Below are 22,935 nucleotides of genomic sequence, written 5' to 3' on the forward strand. Positions count from 1 at the left end.
CTCTATGGAGTTATGGCAAAGAACGAATTAAGTTGCGATTTAGGGAGAAAATACTTATTTCTTCTCCTCTCCCCTATCATCATGCTTATCAATGCCCTCATCCCACCCAACGTTATCTACATTACCATGAAGTTCATATTAATGGTAATCTACTTTTTATCTCTTCCATCATCCAATTCTTTAGACACAAATTTGTTCAATAAATGTTCTTTACTCAATGTTATGTTTCAGGAACTTGTACGATAATAAAATTAAGAACGTCAAAGCAGGAACTTTCCGAAATCTTTCCAGTTTAACAACTCTGTAAGTTGAATCAACCCACGTTTATCGTATTTCTTTGACGATATCTTTCTACCATCATCATGATGATCATCTGCCCCATCATCATCACCACCATCAGCGTCTACTTTCCAAACTTTTTAGGTATCATATCTTATATTTCATTACGAACCTGTATACAATTTTTCACTGTTCATTTTTTTTTTGTTACAGAGAGTTGTACAATAATGATATCAATGAATTGGAAGTTGGATCTTTTCAAAACCTTCCCAGTTTAACGGCTCTGTAAGTTGTATTCGTTTTTTTATTCCATTTTGTTAACAATTTAATTCTGAACATTCAATGTCTTCCCATGCGAATCCTCATCTTTTTCACAATGATCAACATTAACTTCACCCCATCATCAGCATCATAACATCATCATCACCACTCTCGCAATAATATCTTCTCCTCGCCCGCATCATCATTCTCATCACAGCTCCCACCCTACTCAACATTATCTACAACATCATCATGAAGTTCATCTTGATGGTAATCTACTTTTCATATCATCCCTCATCTAATTCTTTATTCATAAATTTGTTCCATAATTTGTTCGACTCAATGTTATGTTCCAGGAATTTGTACGATAACAAAATTGCGAAAATCAAAGCAGAAACCTTCGGAAATCTTTCCAGTTTAACAAACCTGTAAGTTGAATCAAACTACGTTTATAGTATTTCTTTGACGATATCTTTCTAAATCTGTAATGTCTTTCTATAGACGCAATTTATAGCGTGTCACCTTCATCTCATTTTACATCTGTTTTTGCTTCTTTACCTGTCTATAGTTCTATTTTTTCCTCTTCTCCCCCTTGTTCTACTTCTTCTATTTGTTCTTCCCCTCCTCCTCCACCACCGTCTACTTCTTCATCTTTTTTGCATCGTGTTGTACTTCGGATTCGTCACCTACTGTTCAGCTTCTCCTTCTCCTTCTACTTTTTCTCATTCTCGTTGTTATGGTGGCTGTTCTTCTTCCCTCTTCTCGTCTCCTTCAGCTTCTCTTCCTTCTTTTCCTCCTTCTTCTCCTCCTCTTCATCTATTTCTTCGTCTTCTTTTTCTACTTATTCTTCCTTCTCCACCACTACTACTTCTTTCCTTGTTTACTTATTCAAATTTTTCCTCCATTTCTCTTTTTTTTTTATCGTCTTGTACTTCGTCTGCATCTTTTTCATATTATATTTCTACATCTCCTCCTTCTCCTTCTGTTTCCAAAGGTGAATTATTCAAACCCCAAAGAATTCCTCTCAACACATGGCTATGATACTCCCCCACTACTCCTGCTTCTGATCAGGGATGCATATATCGTCAGCCACCAAGGGACATGCTCAACTGGTTAAGGTCAAACAACTGACAAGCAAATCTGTGGTATTAAGCAGAATATTTGCTGTAGTCCATCTTTTTATACCAAGACAAAACAATGTACATGATAACACTTCCAATCAGTTAAGATCAGAGGCCATGAGAGCCACTGCCTGGTACTGCATCCGGGCTGACATATCCTCAGCCACCAAGGGATATGCTCAACTGGTTAAGGTCAAACAACTGACAAGCAAATCTGTGGTATTAAGCAGAATATTTGCTGTAGTCCGTCTTTTTATACCAAGACAAAACAACGTACATGATAACACTTCCAATCTGTTAAGATCAGAAGCCATGAAAGCCACTGCTTGGTACTGAATCCGGGCATTTATTATTATTATTATTATCATTATCATTATTATTATTATTATTATTATTATTATTATTATTATTATTATTATTATTATATTTTACCACCACCACCGGCATCAGCATCATCATCATCAACTTCAACATTAAATTATCATCATACCCATCACCGCCATCACAAACATCACAACCAACACCACGACAACCACCATCACCACCACCATCATCATCATCATCATCATCATCATCATCATCTACTCCGTCGTCATCATCGTCTTGTTTCCTCAATTTTCAGGCATTATAGCTTATATTTCATTACGAACCTGTTTGCATTGTTTCACGATTCACTTTTTTTTGTTACAGAAAGTTGTATAAAAATAATATCAACGAATTAGAAATTGGATCTTTTCAAAATCTTCCCAGTTTAACGACTCTGTAAGTTGCATTAGTTCTTTGATTCTCTTTTATTAACATTGTTTCATTCCTTTAACCCTCCAACGCGGAGTATAGGCCACTTACAATTGAATTCCATGTCACATAATTTTTCGCTTCTGTACTTATACTCGGCCATGAATGTCCCCCTTTCTCTAGTTCCTTTTGTGTTGATCTTCGCCACGAGTTCTTAGGCCTACTCTATGGAGTTATGGCAAAGAACGAATTAAGTTTCGATTTAGGGAGAAAATACTTATTTCTTCTCCTTTCCCCTATCATCATGCTTATCAATGCCCTCATCCCACCCAACGTTATCTACATTATCATGAAGTTCATCTTGATGGTAATCTACTTTTCATCTCTTCCATCATCCAATTCTTTAGACACAAATTTGTTCAATAAATGTTCTTTACTCAATGTTATGTTTCAGGAACTTGTACGATAATAAAATTAAGAACGTCAAAGCAGGAACTTTCCGAAATCTTTCCAGTTTAACAACTCTGTAAGTTGAATCAACCCACGTTTATCGTATTTCTTTGACGATATCTTTCTACCATCATCATGATCATCATCTGCCCCGTCATCATCAGCGTCTACTTTCCAAACTTTTTAGGTATCATATCTTATATTTCATTACGAACCTGTATACAATTTTTCACTGTTCATTTTTTCCTTTTGTTACAGAGAGTTGTACAATAATGATATCAATGAATTGGAAGTTGGATCTTTTCAAAATCTTCCCAGTTTAACGGCTCTGTGAGTTGCATTCGTTTCTTTATTCCATTTTGATAACAATATAATTCTGAACATTCAATGTCTTCCCATGCGAATCCTCATCTTTTTCACAACGATCAAAATTAACTTCACCCCATCATCAGTATCATAACATCATCATCACCACTCCCCAATAATATCTTCTCCTCTGCCGCATCATCATTCTCATCACAGCTCCCACCCTACTCAACATTATCTACAACATCATCATGAAGTTCATATTGATGGTAATCTACTTTTCATATCATCCCTCATCTAATTCTTTATTCATAAATTTGTTCCATAATTTGTTCGACTCAATGTTATGTTCCAGGAATTTGTACGATAACAAAATTGCGAAAATCAAAGCAGAAACCTTCAGAAATCTTTCCAGTTTAACAAACATGTAAGTTGAATCAACCCACGTTTATAGTATTTCTTTGACGATATCTTTCTAAACCTGTAATGTCTTTCTATAGACGCAATTTATAGCGTGTCACCTTCATCTCATTTTACATCTGTTTTTGCTTCTTTACCTGTCTATAGTTCTATTTTTTCCTCTTCTCCACCTTGTTCTACTTCTTCTACTTGTTCTTCCCCTCCTCCTCCACCACCGTCTACTTCTTCATCGTTTTTGCATCGTGTTGTACTTCGGATTCGTCATCTACTGTTCAGCTTCTCCTTCTCCTTCTACTTTTTTCTCATTCTCGTTGTTATGGTGGCTGTTCTTCTTCCCTCTTCTCGTCTCCTTCAGCTTCTCTTCCTTCTTTTCCTCCTTCTTCTCCTCCTCTTCATCTATTTCTTCGTCTTCTTTTTCTACTTATTCTTCCTTCTCCACCACTACTACTTCTTTCCTTGTTTACTTATTCAAATTTTTCCTCCATTTCTCTTTTCTATTTTTATCGTCTTGTACTTCGTCTGCATCTTTTTCATATTATATTTCTACATCTCCTCCTCCTCCTCCTCCTCCTCCTCCTCCTCCTCCTCCTCCTCCTCCTCCTTCCAAAGGTGTATTATTCAGACCCCAAATAATTCCTCTCAACACATGGCTATGATGCTTCCCCACTACTTCTGCTCGTGATCAGAGATGCACGTATCGTCAGCCACCAAAGAACATGCTCAACTGGTTAAGGTCAAACAACTGACAAGCAAATCTGTGGTATTAAGCAGATTATTTGCTGTAGCCCATCTTTTTATACCAAGACAAAACAATGTACATGATAACACTTACAATGAATTAAGATCAGAAGCCATGAGAGCCACTGCCTGGTACTGAATCCGGGCATTTATTATTATTATTATTATTATCATTATTATTATTATTATTATTATATTTTACCACCACCACCACCGGCATCAGCATCATCATCATCAACTTCAACACTAAATTATCATCATACCCATCACCGCCATCACAAACATCACAACCAACACCACGACAACCACCATCACCACCACCATCATCATCATCATCATCATCATCATCTACTCCGTCGTCATCATCGTCTTGTTTCCTCAATTTTCAGGCATTATAGCTTATATTTCATTACGAACCTGTTTGCATTGTTTCACGATTCACTTGTTTTTTTTTTGTTACAGAAAGTTGTATAAAAATAATATCAACGAATTAGAAGTTGGATCTTTTCAAAATCTTCCCAGTTTAACGACTCTGTAAGTTGCATTAGTTATTTGATTCTCTTTTATTAACATTCTTTCTTGCCTTTAACCCTCCAACGCGGAGTATAGGCCACTTACAATTGAATTCCATGTCGCATAATTTTACGCTTCTGTACTTATACTCGGCCATGAATGTCCCCCTTTCTCTAGTTCCTTTTGTGATGATCTTCGCCACGAGTTCTTAGGCCTACCCTATGGAGCTATGGCAAAGACCGAATCAAGTTTCGATTAGGGAGAAAATATTTATTTCTTCTCCTCTCCCCTATCATCTTGCTTATCAATGCCCTCATCCCACCCAACAATATCTACATTATCATGAAGTTCATCTTGATGGTAATCTACTTTTCATCTCTTCCATCATCCAATTCTTTAGACACAAATTTGTTCAATAAATGTTCTTTACTCAATGTTATGTTTGTACGATAATAAAATTAAGAACATCCAAGCAGGAACCTTTCGAAATTTTTCCAGTTTAACAACTCTGTAAGTTGAATCAACCCACGTTTATAGTATTTCTTTGACGATATCTTTCTAAATCTGTAATGTCTTCGCATAGACGCAAATGAAAGAGAAATAAGAAGGGAATAGAATACACAAGTTAGATTAATACCGAAAACAGAGTTCAATAAGAAAAACAAGATAATAGGTATCAACGCTCTAGCTGTCCCAGTTATAAGTTATAGCTACAATATATTTAGCTGCACTGTAAATGAACTAATCATAATAGAGAGTAAAACCAGAAAACTAATGACAGGATTTAGAATGCACCACTGAAAATATGACGTAGAAAGGTTATATATACAACGTATGGGAGGTGGCAGAGAGGCCTTATACAGCTAGAACACTTTTACATAATGACCACCATAGGACTACAAAAATATCTACTTCAGAAGCAAGGAAAACTAATTTTCTCAGACACGACTGAGATAGGGTCTATATACACTGGAAGCTATACCAAAACTATGGAAGAATAACAGGAAAAAAGTTGTTGTAGACACTAAGAAAGCAACCATACTAGAGGATATGCCAATGCACACAGATATAGAAATTCAGGCCAATAGTCCGGATATAGTTGTCAGAGATCATTAAGAAAATGCTTTCTAATCGATGTATCAATACCAACAGATGACAATGTTCCTCTGAAAGAAATGGAGAAATTTTCAAAATAGTATGATTTGGAAACAGACGTAAGCTGAATGTGGAGTCTCAAAAGATAGAAAACATTCCATCATAGTAGGCGCATGACAAAAACACCAAGACTAACAAATATATATAACTTACTGAAAATAGCACCACTAGGCATCTCACACATCCTTCGTAAAACAATTTCAATAAAGTAAAAATAATAGCATCACAACAAACTACAGCGCTCGGTAGTGCAGTGAAATCACGTGATAGAAATAAGCCTGCTGAATAATATTAATAATAATTATTATTATTAGTAGTAGTAGTAGTGTAAAGCTTTGGCTGGATTGATGGGGCAAGAGGGAATATGACAACCAATTACAAAGTTGTAAAGGATTCATTCAGTCTTAAAAACGATAATGTGGGACATGTATGAGTGAATGCGAATGTGTGAGAGTGTGTGGGTGTGCTTAAGAGAGCGTGGGTGTGGGTGTTATTGCGTTTGTTTTTGTCCTAGTTTTCCCTCGATTCATGCCATTTCTTTCCAACGTTTTCACATCACCTCATATATTATTTGTACATTTTAAAATAAATATTGTCACTCTTAATTGATTGTTAATCTAATAATTCTTCCTCTTCTTCTTCTTCTTCGTTTTTTCATTCTTCTCTTTTCCGCATACACAATCATGAACGCCACCAACATCACCACCAACATCATAAAGTCATCATCACCACTCCCACAATTATGTCTTCTCCTCTCCCATATCCTCTTACTCATCACTGCCCCCAACCAAAACATCATTATCTACTACATCATCATGAAATCCATCATGACGTTAATCTACTTTTCATCTCTCCATCATTTAATTCTTTAGATAATAAATTTCTTCAATAAATGTTCTTATCTCAATGTTATGTTCCAGACTTTTGTACAAGAATGAAATTGCGAAAATCAGAGCAGAAACCTTCCGAAATCTTTCCAGTTTAATAATACTGTAAGTTGAATCGACCTACTTTTATCGTATTTCGTTGACGATGTCTTTCTAAATCCGTAATGTCTTTCTAGAGATGCAATTTACAGTTTGTGAATGTATGTGAATGTGAGTATGAGCCAAACTACGAGATGTGCGATATATGGGAGCCTGATGCTTGAGGGGAAGCATTTGGTACATGTATGTGTATGCATCTCTGTATGGATGAATGGAGGTGAGTGTATGTATGTAGATTACATACGGTGTTTAACTGTAGATGGAATCTAAATAACATTTTTGAATAACCCTTGTAGATGTATATTTTTGCACCAGGGGATTTTTTAATTTTTAAAATATACTTTAACCGTTATAGTTGTTTTGGTTGTCATTGCTGACGTCATTGTTGTCGATGATGCTATTCTGCTTCATCTTTTTTTCCACTTCTTCTTCACCTTCATATCCTTCTACATCTTTTTCTGGAGTAAAATATACGAGGCCCATTATATCCATCATGACTACCTGTGTGATTGTTCAAGCTGCACATTTTATATACGTGTATACATATGATTATGTTTCATGTAAGGGGTGGTTCAATACTAGTGTATCAACTTGTATTCATTTCTGTATAACATTTACTGCGTTTAGCTCTGGATCAAAGTTGAATGTCGCGCATCAATCTTGTAATTGTATTTTTATGATTAACTTTAATCATATATAAATATCTCTAACCTTCCAACTCTTGATCATTCACTTTATTTCTCGGAATATATTTCCAGCTACACAACTCCTTCACCATCATAAAAACCATCATTGGCATAACTTTTTCTCATCAACACCATTATCATAAACACAACCACCACCATCATCATTGTCATCCTGATCATCATCATCATCGTCATCATCATCATCACCATCATCATCATCTTTATCATCAATGCCACAACCACCGGCATCAGCATCATCAACTTGAACACTAGATTATGATCATATCCATCACCACCATCACAAACATTACAACCAACATCACGTCAGCCAGCATCACCATCATCTTTATCTACACCATCATCATCTACACCATCAACATCTACACCATCAACATCTACACCATCATCATCACTTTCCTCAAATTTAGGCAATATATTTTACATTTCATTCGGACCTGTGTACATTTGTTCACGCCTCACTTTTTTGTTACAGATTGTTGTATGAAAATAATATCACCGAATTAGAAGTTGGATCTTTTCAAGATCTTCCCGGTTTAAAGACTCTGTAAGTTGCATTAGTTTTTTGATTCTCTTTTATTGACAATATAATTCTAAACATTTAATGTCTTTCCATGCTTCCTTTTTTCTTTCGCTCTCCTTGACGCACCATATACACTCCGTTGCTTTCCACTGGACTATTTATTCTTTGTGAATAACTCGGAAAGGTGTGTGTATGTGTGTGTGTGAATATCAGTTTCTGAGCCTATGTATGAGTTTCTGATAATTAATGCATATGATTTTGATTATGTATGCGCAAATGTAAGTCTGTATCTTGCAGTACGACTGAATGTACACGAGTGTACGACTTGTGCTTGTATGTCCTATTGTATATTATTTATTATAATCTTTTGCTTAACTAACTTGTTGATCCCATCTTTTGATTAACTAAATTGTTGATCCCATTCCCTGCACGCATTACGTGCTACAAACGATATGTTCAGCTTTCAGTATTTAAGTCTTATCTAAGTCGATCTTACAAATTGCAAACTTGTGATCGGCGTAGGCAACAGTTTTCAAACCTGGATAAGCTACAGTATTACTGCCTATTCGCTCAGTGTAAATCCTGTTAGTATACGATCGAAAAGAACACATGTGTTTGGTTCAGGTCCACACTGCCGTATTACAGAAATCTTGTAATATGTTTCTCAGAGCACGCGCATCTAGTCAGTAGGAGAGGAGCTTAGAAGCTACCTGTATGACAAAAGTCGACGTCACTTGTTCACCGTTTAGACAGAATATCTGGAGATACCGCATCTACTCTTTTTTCTTCCTCATCCAAAACTATTTACAATTTGTCTCTTGTTTATGTCATTTCTTTTCAACGTTTTCACATCACCTCGTATATTATTTGTAAGTCGTTTGGGGAATATTTTCATTTTAAAATAAAAATGTTCACCGCAATTGATTGTTTATGTAACAAATCCTCTTCTTCTTCTTCTTCTGCTTCTTCTTCTTCTTTGTCCTCTTCTTAACTTCTATATTTTTTGCACATTCGCCAACAGAAAACATCGCCACCAACACCATTACAATATCATTAACACTCACTCCCACAATTATTTCTTCTATTCTGCCACATCATCATACTCACCAGGCCCCCATCCCACCCAACATTATCTACTACATAATCATGAAGTTCATCATGATGTTAATCTAGTTTTCATCTCTTCCATCATCCAATTCTTTCGACACAAATTTGTTCAATAATTGTTCTTATCTCAATGTTACGTTCCAGACTTTTGTACAAAAATGAAATTAAGGAAATCAAAGCAGGAACCTTCCGAAATCTTTCAAGTTTAAAAACTCTGTAAGTTGAATCAACCTACGTGTATAGTATTTCGTTGATGATATCTTTCTATACCTGTAATGTCTTTGTAGAGATGCAATTTACAGTTTGTGAATGTAGGTGAATGTGAGTATGAGCCAAACTCTGAGATGTGAGATATATGGGAGCATGATACATGAAGGGAAACATTTGGTGCATTCATGTGTATGTCTCTGTGTATGGATGAATGGAGGTGAGTGTATGTATGTACATTACATACGGTGTTTAAGTGTAGATCGAATCTATATAACATCCTTGAATAACCCTTGTATATTTTGCACCAGATGATTCTTACACTTATTTTTAAGAATATATTTTAACGGTTCCTGTTGCTTTGGTAGACATTGTTGATGTTATTGTTGTTGATGAAGCTATTCTCCCTCTCATTCCTCTTCTTTTCCTTCTTCTTCTTCTTCTGCTTCTTCTTCTTCTTCTTCTTCTTCTTCTTCTTCTTCTTCTTTTCCACATTCGCCAACAGAAAACATCACCACCAACACCATAACATCATCATCAACACTCACTCCCACAATTATTTCTTCTTTTCTGCCACATCATCATACTCAACAGGCCCCCATCCCACCCAACATTATCTACTACATAATCATGAAGTCCATCATGATGTTAATCTAGTTTTCATTTCTTCCATCATACAATTCTTTAGACACAGATTTGTTCAATAAATGTTCTTAACTCAACGTTATGTTCCAGGAAATTGTATATTAATAAAATTGCGAAAATCAAAGCAGGAACCTTCCGAAATCTTTCCAGTTTAACAAACCTGTAAGTTGAATCAACCTACGTTTATAGTATTTCGTTGACGATATCTTTCTAAATCTGTAATGTCTTTCTAGAGATGCAATTTACAGATTGTGAATGTATGTGAATGTAAGTGTGGGCCAAACTCTGAGATGTGAGATATATGAGAGCGTGATACATGAAGGGAAAGATCTAATGCATTCATGTGTATGTCTCTAGTATAACAGAATTGTAATTTGGATCATTCTTGATAGTATTTCACTGCTATCATATTTATAATTTTTAATTACCATCCCATTCTATAGCGCGCTACCGCTTTCTCTCTCTCTTTCTTTCTCTCTCTCTCTCTCTCTTTCTCTCTCTCTCTCTCTCTCTCTCTCTCTATCTCTGCATTTTCATACCACCTCCAGAGCTGTATGTGATTGGTTTTAATATCTGTCAATGTAAATGTGTGTGTGTGCGTGTGTATTTATGTGTCCTTAGGTGTGTGTGTGTTAGTACATATGCGTGTATGATTGTTCAAGCAGCACATTTTATGTATGTGTATGCATATGTATGTTTTATGGCTGGATAATTCAATACTAGTGTATCAACTTGTATTCATGTATGTATAATATTTACTGCATTCAGCTCTGGATGGACGTTGAATATCACACATCAATCTTGTAATTGTATTTTAAAATCAACTTTACTCATATATAAATATATGTAAACTTCCAACTCTTAAGCATTTATTTTCGTTATTTCTCTGGAAATATTTCCAGCTACACAATAACTTCACCATCACCATCATCAAAACCATTATTGCCATAACTTTCCTCATCAACATCATTATCATAAATACCACCACCATCACAACCATCATCATGATCAGCAGCTACATCATCATCACCATCATGTTCACCAGCCTCATCATCAATATCATCAGGATCAGGATCAGGATCATGAAAATCATCATCATCAACATCATTATCAACATCTTCATCATCATCATCATCATCATCACCGCCACCACCGTCAGCACAAGCAGGACCAGCATCATCATCAAAATGAATATTATCACCATCATCAGCGTCCTCCGAAATGTCAACATATCCATCACCACCATCACAAACATCACCACCACCACCATCATCATCATCATCATCTACCATGTCATCGTCACCGTATACTTTCCTAAATTTTTAGGCATTATATTTTCGATTTCATTACGAACCTCTGTACAGATTTTCACGACTCACTTTTTTTTTTGTTACAGAAATTTGATGGATAATAATATCAATGAATTAGAAGTTGGATCTTTTCAAAATCTTCCCAGTTTAGCGTTTCTGTAAGTAGGATTAGTTTTTTTATTTTCTTTTATTGACAATATGATTCTAAACATTTAATCCTCAGGCTAAAGATGAACTTCCCCCATTTAAGGAGTTTCTATTTGTTTGGTGGAATATGATTTGTCTAGTCCACTTTGAACATTTAAACTCAAGCCAAACAATCACGAAGACTATCTATTGCGAGCAGCTTGAGTGGCTTACGTCAGCTCTAAAAGAAAAACGAACATCTTTCTAATCGAAACGAAAGGTGTTCAACCTTCAGTATACTACTCGGCCGCATACAGCGAGGAAGACATTCCAAAGGCTAGACCAGACTGAATAGGAAACGATGTCACACACACCATATTTGCCGGACATTCCCACATCTGACTATCAATTATTCTGCAATCTTCAAAATCATATGGTTGGAAAAAAGGCAATTTGTCAACAATTTCAGAACAGTACTGGAGGAGTATTTTTCGTTACAGACAGGTAAAGTTTGGAAGAAGGGCCTTTAAGTTTGCCACATACATGGAGGAGCATTGTAGAAAAGAGTCTATTTTACATTAAAAAATAACTTTCTTTATCTTAATTAGGAATATGAAAGAAGTATAATAAATTACGCATTATTTATGGGATAACCCGATACATAATTCTCTCAACTTAATTTTTGATTTGCAGGACTTCATCATCATCATCATCATCATCATCATCATCATCTTCATGATCAGCGTCTACTTTCCTCAATTTTTAAGCATTATATTTTATATTTCATTACGAACCTGTATACATTTCTTCACGGCTCACTATTTTGTTACAGAGGGTTGTATAAAAATAATATCATTGAATTAGAAGCTGGATCTTTTGAGAATCTTCCCAGTTTAATAAATCTGTAAGTTGCATTAATTTTCTGAATCTTTTTTTATTGAAAACAGAATTCTAAACGTTTAATGTCTTTCCATGTTTTCTTTTTTAACTCAACATCCTTGACGCACTATATAAAACCTGAGACGCTTTCTACAAAAATATGCAATTCTTTGTGAATGTCTCAAAAGGTGTGTGTGTATGTAAATATCAATATCTGGGTTTATGTATGAGTTTGTTGATAATTAGGGTATATGATTTTGATTATGTATGTGTATATCTAAGTCTGTGTCTTTCAGTAGTAATGAATGTACAGGAATGTATCGACTTGATTTGTATATCCTTTTGTATATTATTTATTATGTTTACATCCCGATCAAGGCTGATTACCATTCATGGCTCTCTGTTCTAATTAAGTATTGTGAATGACATTATTCATGATTTTGCTCCACCTTCCAACTTTACACTTTCGTATTTCTTCATCATTTAATCCTACATCACGAAAAATCCATCTGCATAAATTTCTTCTTTTCTGTTGGTTTCTTTTCCTTCATCTTCTAGCCTTCCTCTTTCTTCTTCAACCACAACAGAAACAACGACTGCGACAAATGCAACTGCACCTAAAAATACTACTACTACTACTAATAATACTAATACTAATAATAATAATAATGATATTAATAATAACAATAATAATATTTAAATAAAGAAGAAGAGTTCCATAATTAAATTTGCCGAACACAATATTTCAGTATCTCGCGTACGTTCAACGGGTTCGAAATTTGGTATGTCAGTCTACTTCATTTTTTTTTGATAGATAATATAGGACTGCCATGACTCCTCTGGAGGGAATATGTAAATAAAGAAGAACAGTCCTATATTATCTATAAAAAAATGAAATAGACTGACATACCAAATTTCGAACCCGTTGAAGGGATGCGAGATACCGAAATATTGTGTTCAGCAAATTTAATGATGGAACTCTTCTTCTTTATTTACATATTCCCTCCAGAGGAGTCATAGCAGTCCTATATTATCTATAACAATAATAATAATAATAATAATTAAATTTTCTACCCCCTAATCCTGAACCGCCCTATGCTTCGATGGTACTGGGTATGGGTACACCTCTCTTTCTCAAATTCACCAGCCTACAGACGCATTATTAGAGTAGGTCCACTCACACGGGCCATTTTCGCTACATTCACAAAACATTTCAGCAAATGCATAAGTGGGTAGCATCATTTCTTTATCCAGCCTCATCTTCCTTTCAGTATACTTCTTCTTCTTCTGCTTCTTCTTTTCCACATACACACTAATCAAAGGCATCTTCATCTTCGCCAACAGAAAATATCACTACCAACGTTATCATCAATATCATATCCATTATCACAAGAAAAGCTGAGAATCCTCATCTTTTTCACAATAATTAAAATTAACATCACCCTACAATCAGCATCATAACATCATCACCACTCCCACAATTATTTCTTCTCCTTTTCCACATCATTTACTACAACAACATCCTGAAGTTCATCATGATGTTAATCTACTTTTCATCTCTTCCATCATCCAATACTTTAGACACAAATTTGTTCAATAAATGTTCTTAACTCAATGTTATGTTCCAGGGATTTGTCCGCTAATAAAATTGCGAAAATCAAAGCAGACAACTTCCGAAATCTCGCCAGTTTAACAATGCTGTAAGTTGAATCAACCTACGTTTATAGTATTTTTTTGACGATATCTTTCAAAATCTGTAATGTTTTTCTGTAGACGCAATTTATATTTTGTCCCCTTTATCTACTTCTACAAATTTCTTCTGCTTCTTTTCCTGTCTGTACATCTAGTTCTTTTATTTCTTTGTCTCTGAAATATTTGTCTTATGTAAAACATCTTCAGCTTCCTCTTCTTTATTCATCATATTCAACGTCTAATTGATCAAGCTCTTCTTCATCTCCTTCATGTTTATCTTAATTATGAAAATGAAAGAAGTATAAAAAACGGCATTATTTATGGGATGACCCATTGCACATTCCTTTCAACTTAATTTTTATGTTGCAGAAATTTGTATAAACAATGCAATCAAGAAAATTGAAGAAGCAACTTTTCAGAACTATTCTAGTTTAACAGAATTATAATTTGGACAGTTGTAGATTGTATTTCATTGCCGTCGTATTTATAATTTTTAATTGTCATCCCATTCTATTGCGCTCTTTCTTCTTGTCACACTCTGCATTCTCAAACCACCTCCAGAGCTGTATGTGATGGTGTTTCAATGTCTCTAAATGTGAATATGTGTGTTCCTGAGTCCTTACTTGAGACTGTGTGATTGTTCGAGCTGCACATTTTATATACGTGTATGCATATGCTTATGTTTCTTGTAAGGAGTAGTTCAATACTAGTGTATCAACTTGTATTCATTTCTGTATAACATTTACTGCGTTTAGCTCTGGATCAAAGTTGAATGCCGCGCATTAATCTTGTAAATGTATTTTTATGATTAACTTTAATCATATATAAATATCTCTAACCTTCCAACTCTTGATCATTCACTTTATTTCTCGGAATATATTTCCAGCTACACAACTCCTTCACCATCATAAAAACCATCATTGGCATAACTTTTTCTCATCAACACCATTATCATAAACACAACCACCACCATCATCATCGTCATCCTGATCATCATCATTACCTTCATCATCATCATCATCATCGTTATCATCAATTCCACAACCACCGGCATCAGCATCATCAACTTGAACACTAAATTATGATCATATCCATCACCATCATCACAAACATCACAACCAACATCACGTCAACCACCATCACCATCATCTTTATCTACACCATCAACATCTACACCATCATCATAAGCATCATCATCACTTTCCTCAATTTTTAGGCAATATATTTTACATTTCATTCGGACCTGTGTACATTTTTTCACGCCTCACGTTTTTGTTACAGAGAGTTGTATGAAAATAATATCACCGAATTAGAAGTTGGATCTTTTCAAGATCTTCCCGGTTTAAAGACTCTGTAAGTTGCATTAGTTTTTTGATTCTCTTTTATTGACAATATAATTCTAAACATTTAATGTCTTTCCATGCTTGCTTTTTTCTCTCGCTCTCCTTGACGCACCATATACACTCCGTTGCTTTCCACTGGACTATTTATTCTTTGTGAATAACTCGGAAAGGTGTGTGTGTGTGTGTGAATATCAGTTTCTGAGTCTATGTATGAGTTTCTGATAATTAATGCATATGATTTTGATTATGTATGCGCAAATGTAAGTCTGTATCTTGCAGTACGACTGAATGTACACGAGTGTACGACTTGTGTTTGTATGTCCTATTGTATATTATTTATTATAATCTTTTGCTTAACTAAATTGTTGATCCCATCTTTTGATTAACTAAATTGTTGATCCCATTCCCTGCACGCTTTACGTGCTACAAACGATATGTTCAGCTTTCGGTATTTAAGTCTTATCTAAGTCGATCTTACAAATTGCAAACTTGTGATCGGCGTAGGCAACAGTTTTCATACCTGGATAAGCTACAGTATTACTGCCTATTCGCTCAGTGTAAATCCTGTTAGTATACGATCGAAAAGAACACATGTGTTTGGTTCAGGTCCACACTGGCGTATTACAGAAATCTTGTAATATGTTTCTCAGAGCACGCGCATCTAGTCAGTAGGAGAGGAGCTTAGAAGCTGCCTGTATGACAAAAGTCGACGTCACCTGTTCACCGTTTAGACAGAATATCTGGAGATACCGCATCTACTCTTTTTTCTTCCTCATCCAAAACTATTTACAATTTATCTCTTGTTTGTGTCATTTCTTTTCAACGTTTTCACATCACCTCGTATATTATTTGTAAGTCTTTTGGGGAATATTTTCATTTTAAAATAAAATTTTTCACCCTCAATTGATTGTTTATGTAACAATTCTTTTTCTTTTTCTTCTTCTTCTTTGTCTTCTTCTTAACTTCTATTTCTTTTCCACAATCGCCAACAGAAAACATCTCCACCACCATAACATCATCATTAACACTCACTCCCACAATTATTTCTTCTCTTCTGTCACATCATCATACTCACCAGGCCCCCATCCCACCCAACATTATCTACTACATAATCATGAAGTCCATCATGATGTTAATCTAGTTTTCATCTCTTCCATCATATAATTCTTTAGACACAAATTTGTTCAATAATTGTTCTTATCTCAATGTTATGTTCCAGAGAATTGTACAAAAATGAAATTAAGAAAATCAAAGCAGAAACATTCCGAAATCTTTCCAGTTTAACAACTCTGTAAGTTGAATCAACCTACGTGTATAGTATTTCGTTGACGATATCTTTCTAAATCTGTAATGTCTTTCTAGAGATGCAATTTACAGTTTGTGAATGTATGTGAATGTAAGTGTGGGCCAAACTCTGAGATGTGAGATATATGAGAGCGTGATACATGAAGGGAAAGATCTAATGCATTCATGTGTATGTCTCTAGTATAACAGAATTGTAATTTGGTTCATTCTTGATAGTATTTCACTGCTGTTATATTTATAATTGTTAATTACCATTCCATTCTATAGCGTTATACCGCTTTCTCTCTCTCTCTTTCTTTCTCTCTCTCTCTCTCTCTCTCTCCCTCTCTCTCTCTCTCTCTCTCTCTCTCTCTCTATCTCTGCATTTTCATACCACCTCCAGAGCTGTATGTGATTGGTTTTAATATCTGTCAATGTAAATGTGTGTGTGTGCGTGTGTATTTATGTGTCCTTAGGTGTGTGTGTGTTAGTACATATGCGTGTATGATTGTTCAAGCAGCACATTTTATGTATGTGTATGCATTTGTATGTTTTATGGCTGGATAATTCAATACTAGTGTATCAACTTGTATTCATGTATGTATAATATTTACTGCATTCAGCTCTGGATGGACGTTGAATATCACACATCAATCTTGTAATTGTATTTTAAAATCAACTTTACTCATATATAAATATATGTAAACTTCCAACTCTTAAGCATTTATTTTCGTTATTTCTCTGGAAATATTTCCAGCTACACAATAACTTCACCATCACCATCATCAAAACCATTATTGCCATAACTTTCCTCATCAACATCATTATCATAAATACCACCACCATCACAACCATCATCATGATCAGCAGCTACATCATCATCACCATCATGCTCAGCAGCCTCATCATCAATATCATCAGGATCAGGATCAGGATCATGAAAATCATCATCATCAACATCATTATCAACATCTTCATCATCATCATCATCATCATCATCCTCATCATCACCGCCACCACCGTCAGCACAAGCAGGACCAGCATCATCATCAAAATGAATATTATCACCATCATCAGCGTCCTCCGAAATGTCAACATATCCATCACCACCATCACAAACATCACCATCATCATCATCATCATCATCTACCATGTCATCGTCACCGTATACTTTCCTAAATTTTTAGGCATTATATTTTCGATTTCATTACGAACCTCTGTACAGCTTTTCACGGCTCACTTTTTTTTTGTTACAGAAATTTGATGGATAATAATATCAATGAATTAGAAGTTGGATCTTTTCAAAACCTTCCCAGTTTAGCGTTTCTGTAAGTAGGATTAGTTTTTTTATTTTCTTTTATTGACAATATAATTCTAAACATTTAATCCTCAGGCTAAGGACGAACTTCCCCCATTTAAGGAGTTTCTATTTGTTTGGTGGAATATGATTTGTCTAGTCCACTTTGAACATTTAAACTCAAGCCAAACAATCACGAAGACTATCTATTGCGAGCAGCTTGAGTGGCTTACGTCAGCTCTAAAAGAAAAACGAACATCTTTCTAATCAAAACGAAAGGCGTTCAACCTTCAGTATACTACTCGGCCGCATACAGCGAGGAAGACATTCCAAAGGCTAGACCAGACTGAATAGGAAACAACGTCTCACACACCATATTTGCCGGACATTCCCACATCTGACTATCAATTATTCTGCAATCTTCAAAATCATATGGTTGGTAAAAAGGCAATTTGTAAACAATTTCAGAACAGTACTGGAGGAGTATTTTTCGTTACATACAGGTAAAGTTTGGAAGAAGGGCCTTTAAGTTTGCCACATACATGGAAGAGCATTGTAGAAAAGAGTCTATTTTACATTAAAAAATAACTTTCTTTATCTTAATTAGGAATATGAAAGAAGTATAATAAATTACGCATTATTTATGGGATAACCCGATACATAATTCTCTCAACTTAATTTTTGATTTGCAGGACTTCATCATCATCATCATCATCATCATCATCATCTTCATGATCAGCGTCTACTTTCCTCAATTTTTAAGCATTATATTTTATATTTCATTACGAACCTGTATACATTTTTTCACGGCTCACTATTTTGTTACAGACGGTTGTATAAAAATAATATCATTGACTTAGAAGCTGGATCTTTTGAGAATCTTCCCAGTTTAATAAATCTGTAAGTTGCATTAATTTTCTGAATCTTTTTTTATTGAAAACAGAATTCTAAACGTTTAATGTCTTTCCATGTTTTCTTTTTTAACTCAACATCCTTGACGCACTATATAAAACCTGAGACGCTTTCTACAAAAATATGCAATTCTTTGTGAATGTCTCAAAAGGTGTGTGTGTATGTAAATATCAATATCTGGGTTTATGTATGAGTTTGTTGATAATTAGGGTATATGATTTTGATTATGTATGTGTATATCTAAGTCTGTGTCTTTCAGTAGTAATGAATGTACAGGAATGTATCGACTTGATTTGTATATCCTTTTGTATATTATTTATTATGTTTACATCCCGATCAAGGCTGATTACCATTCATGGCTCTCTGTTCTAATTAAGTATTGTGAATGACATTATTCATGATTTTGCTCCACCTTCCAACTTTACACTTTCGTATTTCTTCATCATTTAATCCTACATCACGAAACATCCATCTGCATAAATTTCTTCTTCTCTGTTGGTTTCTTTTCCTTCATCTTCTAGCCTTCCTCTTTCTTCTTCAACCACAACAGAAACAACGACTGCGACAAATGCAACTGCAGCTAGAAATAATACTACTACTACTAATAATACTACTACTACTAATAATAATAATGATATTAATAATAACAATAATAATATATAAATAAAGAAGAAGAGTTCCATAATTAAATTTGCTGAACACAATATTTCGGTATCTCGCGTCCCTTCAACGGGTTCGAAATTTGGTATGTCAGTCTACTTCATTTTTTTTTATAGATAATATAGGACTGCCATGACTCCTCTGGAGGGAATATGTAAATAAAGAAGAACAGTCCTATATTATCTATAAAAAAATGAAGTAGACTGACATACCAAATTTCGAACCCGTTGAAGGGATGCGAGATACCGAAATATTGTGTTCAGCAAATTTAATGATGGAACTCTTCTTCTTTATTTACATATTCCCTCCAGAGGAGTCATAGCAGTCCTATATTATCTATAACAATAATAATAATAATAATAATAATAATTAAATTTTCTACCCCCTAATCCTGAACCGCCCTATGCTTCGATGGTACTGGGTATGGGTACACCTCTCTTTCTCAAATTCACCAGCCTACAGACGCATTATTAGAGTAGGTCCACTCACACGGGCCATTTTCGCTACATTCACAAAACATTTCAGCAAATGCATAAGTGGGTAGCATCATTTCTTTATCCAGCCTCATCTTCCTTTCAGTATACTTCTTCTTCTTCTGCTTCTTCTTTTCCACATACACAATAATCAAAGGCATCATCATCTTCGCCAACAGAAAATATCACTACCAACGTTATCATCAATATCATATCCATTATCACAAGAAAAGCTGAGAATCCTCATCTTTTTCACAATAATCAAAATTAACATCACCCTACAATCAGCATCATAACATCATCACCACTCCCACAATTATTTCTTCTCCTTTTCCACATCATCATACCCAACACTGCCCCGTCCCACCCAACGTTATCTACAACAACATCCTGAAGTTCATCATGATGATAATCTACTTTTAATCTCTTCCATCATCCAATACTTTAGACACAAATTTGTTCAATAAATGTTCTTAACTCAATGTTATGTTCCAGGGATTTGTCCGCTAATAAAATTGCAAAAATCAAAGCAGACACCTTCCGAAATCTCACCAGTTTAATAATGCTGTAAGTTGAATCAACCTACGTTTATAGTATTTCTTTGACGATATCTTTCAAAAAATGTAATGTTTTTCTGTAGACGCAATTTAAACTTTGTCCCCTTCATATACTTCTACAAATTTTTTCTGCTTCTTTTCCTGTCTGTACATCTAGTTCTTTTATTTCTTTGTCTCTGAAATATATGTCTTATGTAAAACATCTTCAGCTTCCTCTTCTTTCTTCATCATATTCAACGTCTAATTGATAAAGCTCTTCTTCATCTCCTTCATGTTTATCTTAATTATGAAAATGAAAGAAGTATAAAAAACGGCATTATTTATGGGATGACCCATTGCACATTCCTTTCAACTTAATTTTTATGTTGCAGAAATTTGTATAAACAATGCAATCAAGAAAATTGAAGAAGCAACTTTTCAGAACTATTCTAGTTTAACAGAATTATAATTTGGACAGTTGTAGATTGTATTTCATTGCCGTCGTATTTATAATTTTTAATTGCCATCCCATTCTATTGCGCTCTTTCTTCTTGTCACACTCTGCATTCTCAAACCACCTCCAGAGCTGTATGTGATGGTGTTTCAATGTCTCTCAATGTGAATATGTGTGTTCCTGAGTCCTTACTTAAGACTGTGTGATTGTTCAAGCTGCACATTTTATATACGCGTATACATATGCTTATGTTTCGTGTAAGGAGTAGTTCAATACTAGTGTATCAACTTGTATTCATTTCTGTATAACATTTACTGCGTTTAGCTCTGGATCAAAGTTGAATGTCGCGCATCAATCTTGTAATTGTATTTTTATGATTAACTTTAATCATATATAAATATCTCTAACCTTCCAACTCTTAATCATTCACTTTATTTCTCGGAATATATTTCCAGCTACACAACTCCTTCACCATCATAAAAACCATCATTGGCATAACTTTTCTCATCAACACCATTATCATAAACACAACCACCACCATCATCATCGTCATCCTGATCATCATCATTACCTTCATCATCACCATCATCGTTATCATCAATGCCACAACCACCGGCATCAGCATCATCAACTTGAACACTAAATTATGATCATATCCATCACCACCATCCCAAACATTACAACCAACATCACGTCAGCCACCATCACCATCATCTTTATCTACACCATCATCATCTACACCATCAACATCTACACCATCATCATCAGCATCATCATCACTTTCCTCAATTTTTAGGCAATATATTTTACATTTCATTCGGACCTGTGTACATTTTTTCACGCCTCACTTTTTTGTTACAGATTGTTGTATGAAAATAATATCACCGAATTAGAAGTTGGATCTTTTCAAGATCTTCCCGGTTTAAAGACTCTGTAAGTTGCATTAGTTTTTTGATTCTCTTTTATTGACAATATAATTCTAAACATTTAATGTCTTTCCATGCTTGCTTTTTTCTCTCGCTCTCCTTGACGCACCATATACACTCCGTTGCTTTCCACTGGACTATTTATTCTTTGTGAATAACTCGGAAAGGTGTGTGTGTGTGTGTGTGTGTGAATATCAGTTTCTGAGTCTATGTATGAGTTTCTGATAATTAATGCATATGATTTTGATTATGTATGCGCAAATGTAAGTCTGTATCTTGCAGTACGACTGAACGTACACTAGTGTACGACTTGTGCTTGTATGTCCTATTGTATATTATTTATTATAATCTTTTGCTTAACTAAATTGTTGATCCCATCTTTTGATTAACTAAATTGTTGATCCCATTCCCTGTACGCTTTACGTGCTGCAAACGATATGTTCAGCTTTCGGTATTTAAGTCTTATCTAAGTCGATCTTACAAATTGCAAACTTGTGATCGGAGTAGGCGACAGTTTTCAAACCTGGATAAGCTACAGTATTACTGCCTATTCGCTCAGTGTAAATCCTGTTAGAAATCTTGTAATATGTTTCTCAGAGCACGCGCATCTAGTCAGTAGGAGAGGAGCTTAGAAGCTACCTGTATGACAAAAGTCGACGTCACTTGTTCACGGTTTAGACAGAATATCTGGAGATACCGCATCTACTCTTTTTTCTTCCTCATCCAAAACTATTTACAATTTATCTCTTGTTTGTGTCATTTCTTTTCAACGTTTTCACATCACCTCGAATATTATTTTTCACCCTCAATTGATTGTTTATGTAACAATTCTTCTTCTTCTTCTTCTTCTTCTTCTTCTTCTTCTTCTTCTTCTTCTTCTTCTTTGTTTTCTT

The 22,935-nt window shown here is 34.9% G+C and overlaps 1 protein-coding gene across 28 annotated transcripts in view; it reads left to right on the top strand.

The window, feature by feature from the left end:
• Positions 1 to 22,935, top strand: part of LOC106875166 (uncharacterized) — a 144,749-nt gene that overhangs the window by 74,824 nt on the left and 46,990 nt on the right. For 13 of the 28 annotated variants that reach the window (XM_089345524.1, XM_089345536.1, XM_089345523.1 and 10 more), the window contains 21 exons: positions 232 to 303; positions 493 to 564; positions 897 to 968; positions 2,352 to 2,423; positions 2,851 to 2,922; positions 3,105 to 3,176; positions 3,508 to 3,579; positions 4,773 to 4,844; positions 6,899 to 6,970; positions 8,144 to 8,215; positions 9,443 to 9,514; positions 10,241 to 10,312; positions 11,547 to 11,618; positions 12,419 to 12,490; positions 14,094 to 14,165; positions 15,439 to 15,510; positions 16,720 to 16,791; positions 18,041 to 18,112; positions 18,910 to 18,981; positions 20,622 to 20,693; positions 21,978 to 22,049. In XM_089345524.1, the coding sequence (XP_089201650.1) occupies positions 232 to 303; positions 493 to 564; positions 897 to 968; positions 2,352 to 2,423; positions 2,851 to 2,922; positions 3,105 to 3,176; positions 3,508 to 3,579; positions 4,773 to 4,844; positions 6,899 to 6,970; positions 8,144 to 8,215; positions 9,443 to 9,514; positions 10,241 to 10,312; positions 11,547 to 11,618; positions 12,419 to 12,490; positions 14,094 to 14,165; positions 15,439 to 15,510; positions 16,720 to 16,791; positions 18,041 to 18,112; positions 18,910 to 18,981; positions 20,622 to 20,693; positions 21,978 to 22,049 (1,512 nt within the window). The remainder of the gene's footprint in view (positions 1 to 231; positions 304 to 492; positions 565 to 896; positions 969 to 2,351; positions 2,424 to 2,850; positions 2,923 to 3,104; positions 3,177 to 3,507; positions 3,580 to 4,772; positions 4,845 to 6,898; positions 6,971 to 8,143; positions 8,216 to 9,442; positions 9,515 to 10,240; positions 10,313 to 11,546; positions 11,619 to 12,418; positions 12,491 to 14,093; positions 14,166 to 15,438; positions 15,511 to 16,719; positions 16,792 to 18,040; positions 18,113 to 18,909; positions 18,982 to 20,621; positions 20,694 to 21,977; positions 22,050 to 22,935) is intronic. The other 15 variants (XM_089345539.1, XM_089345546.1, XM_089345544.1 and 12 more) reach the window with 7 other exon arrangements.

This window comes from Octopus bimaculoides, chromosome 29, assembly GCF_046866305.1.
Source record: "Octopus bimaculoides isolate indiv1 chromosome 29, ASM4686630v1, whole genome shotgun sequence".
NCBI classification, from domain to species: domain Eukaryota; kingdom Metazoa; phylum Mollusca; class Cephalopoda; order Octopoda; family Octopodidae; genus Octopus; species Octopus bimaculoides.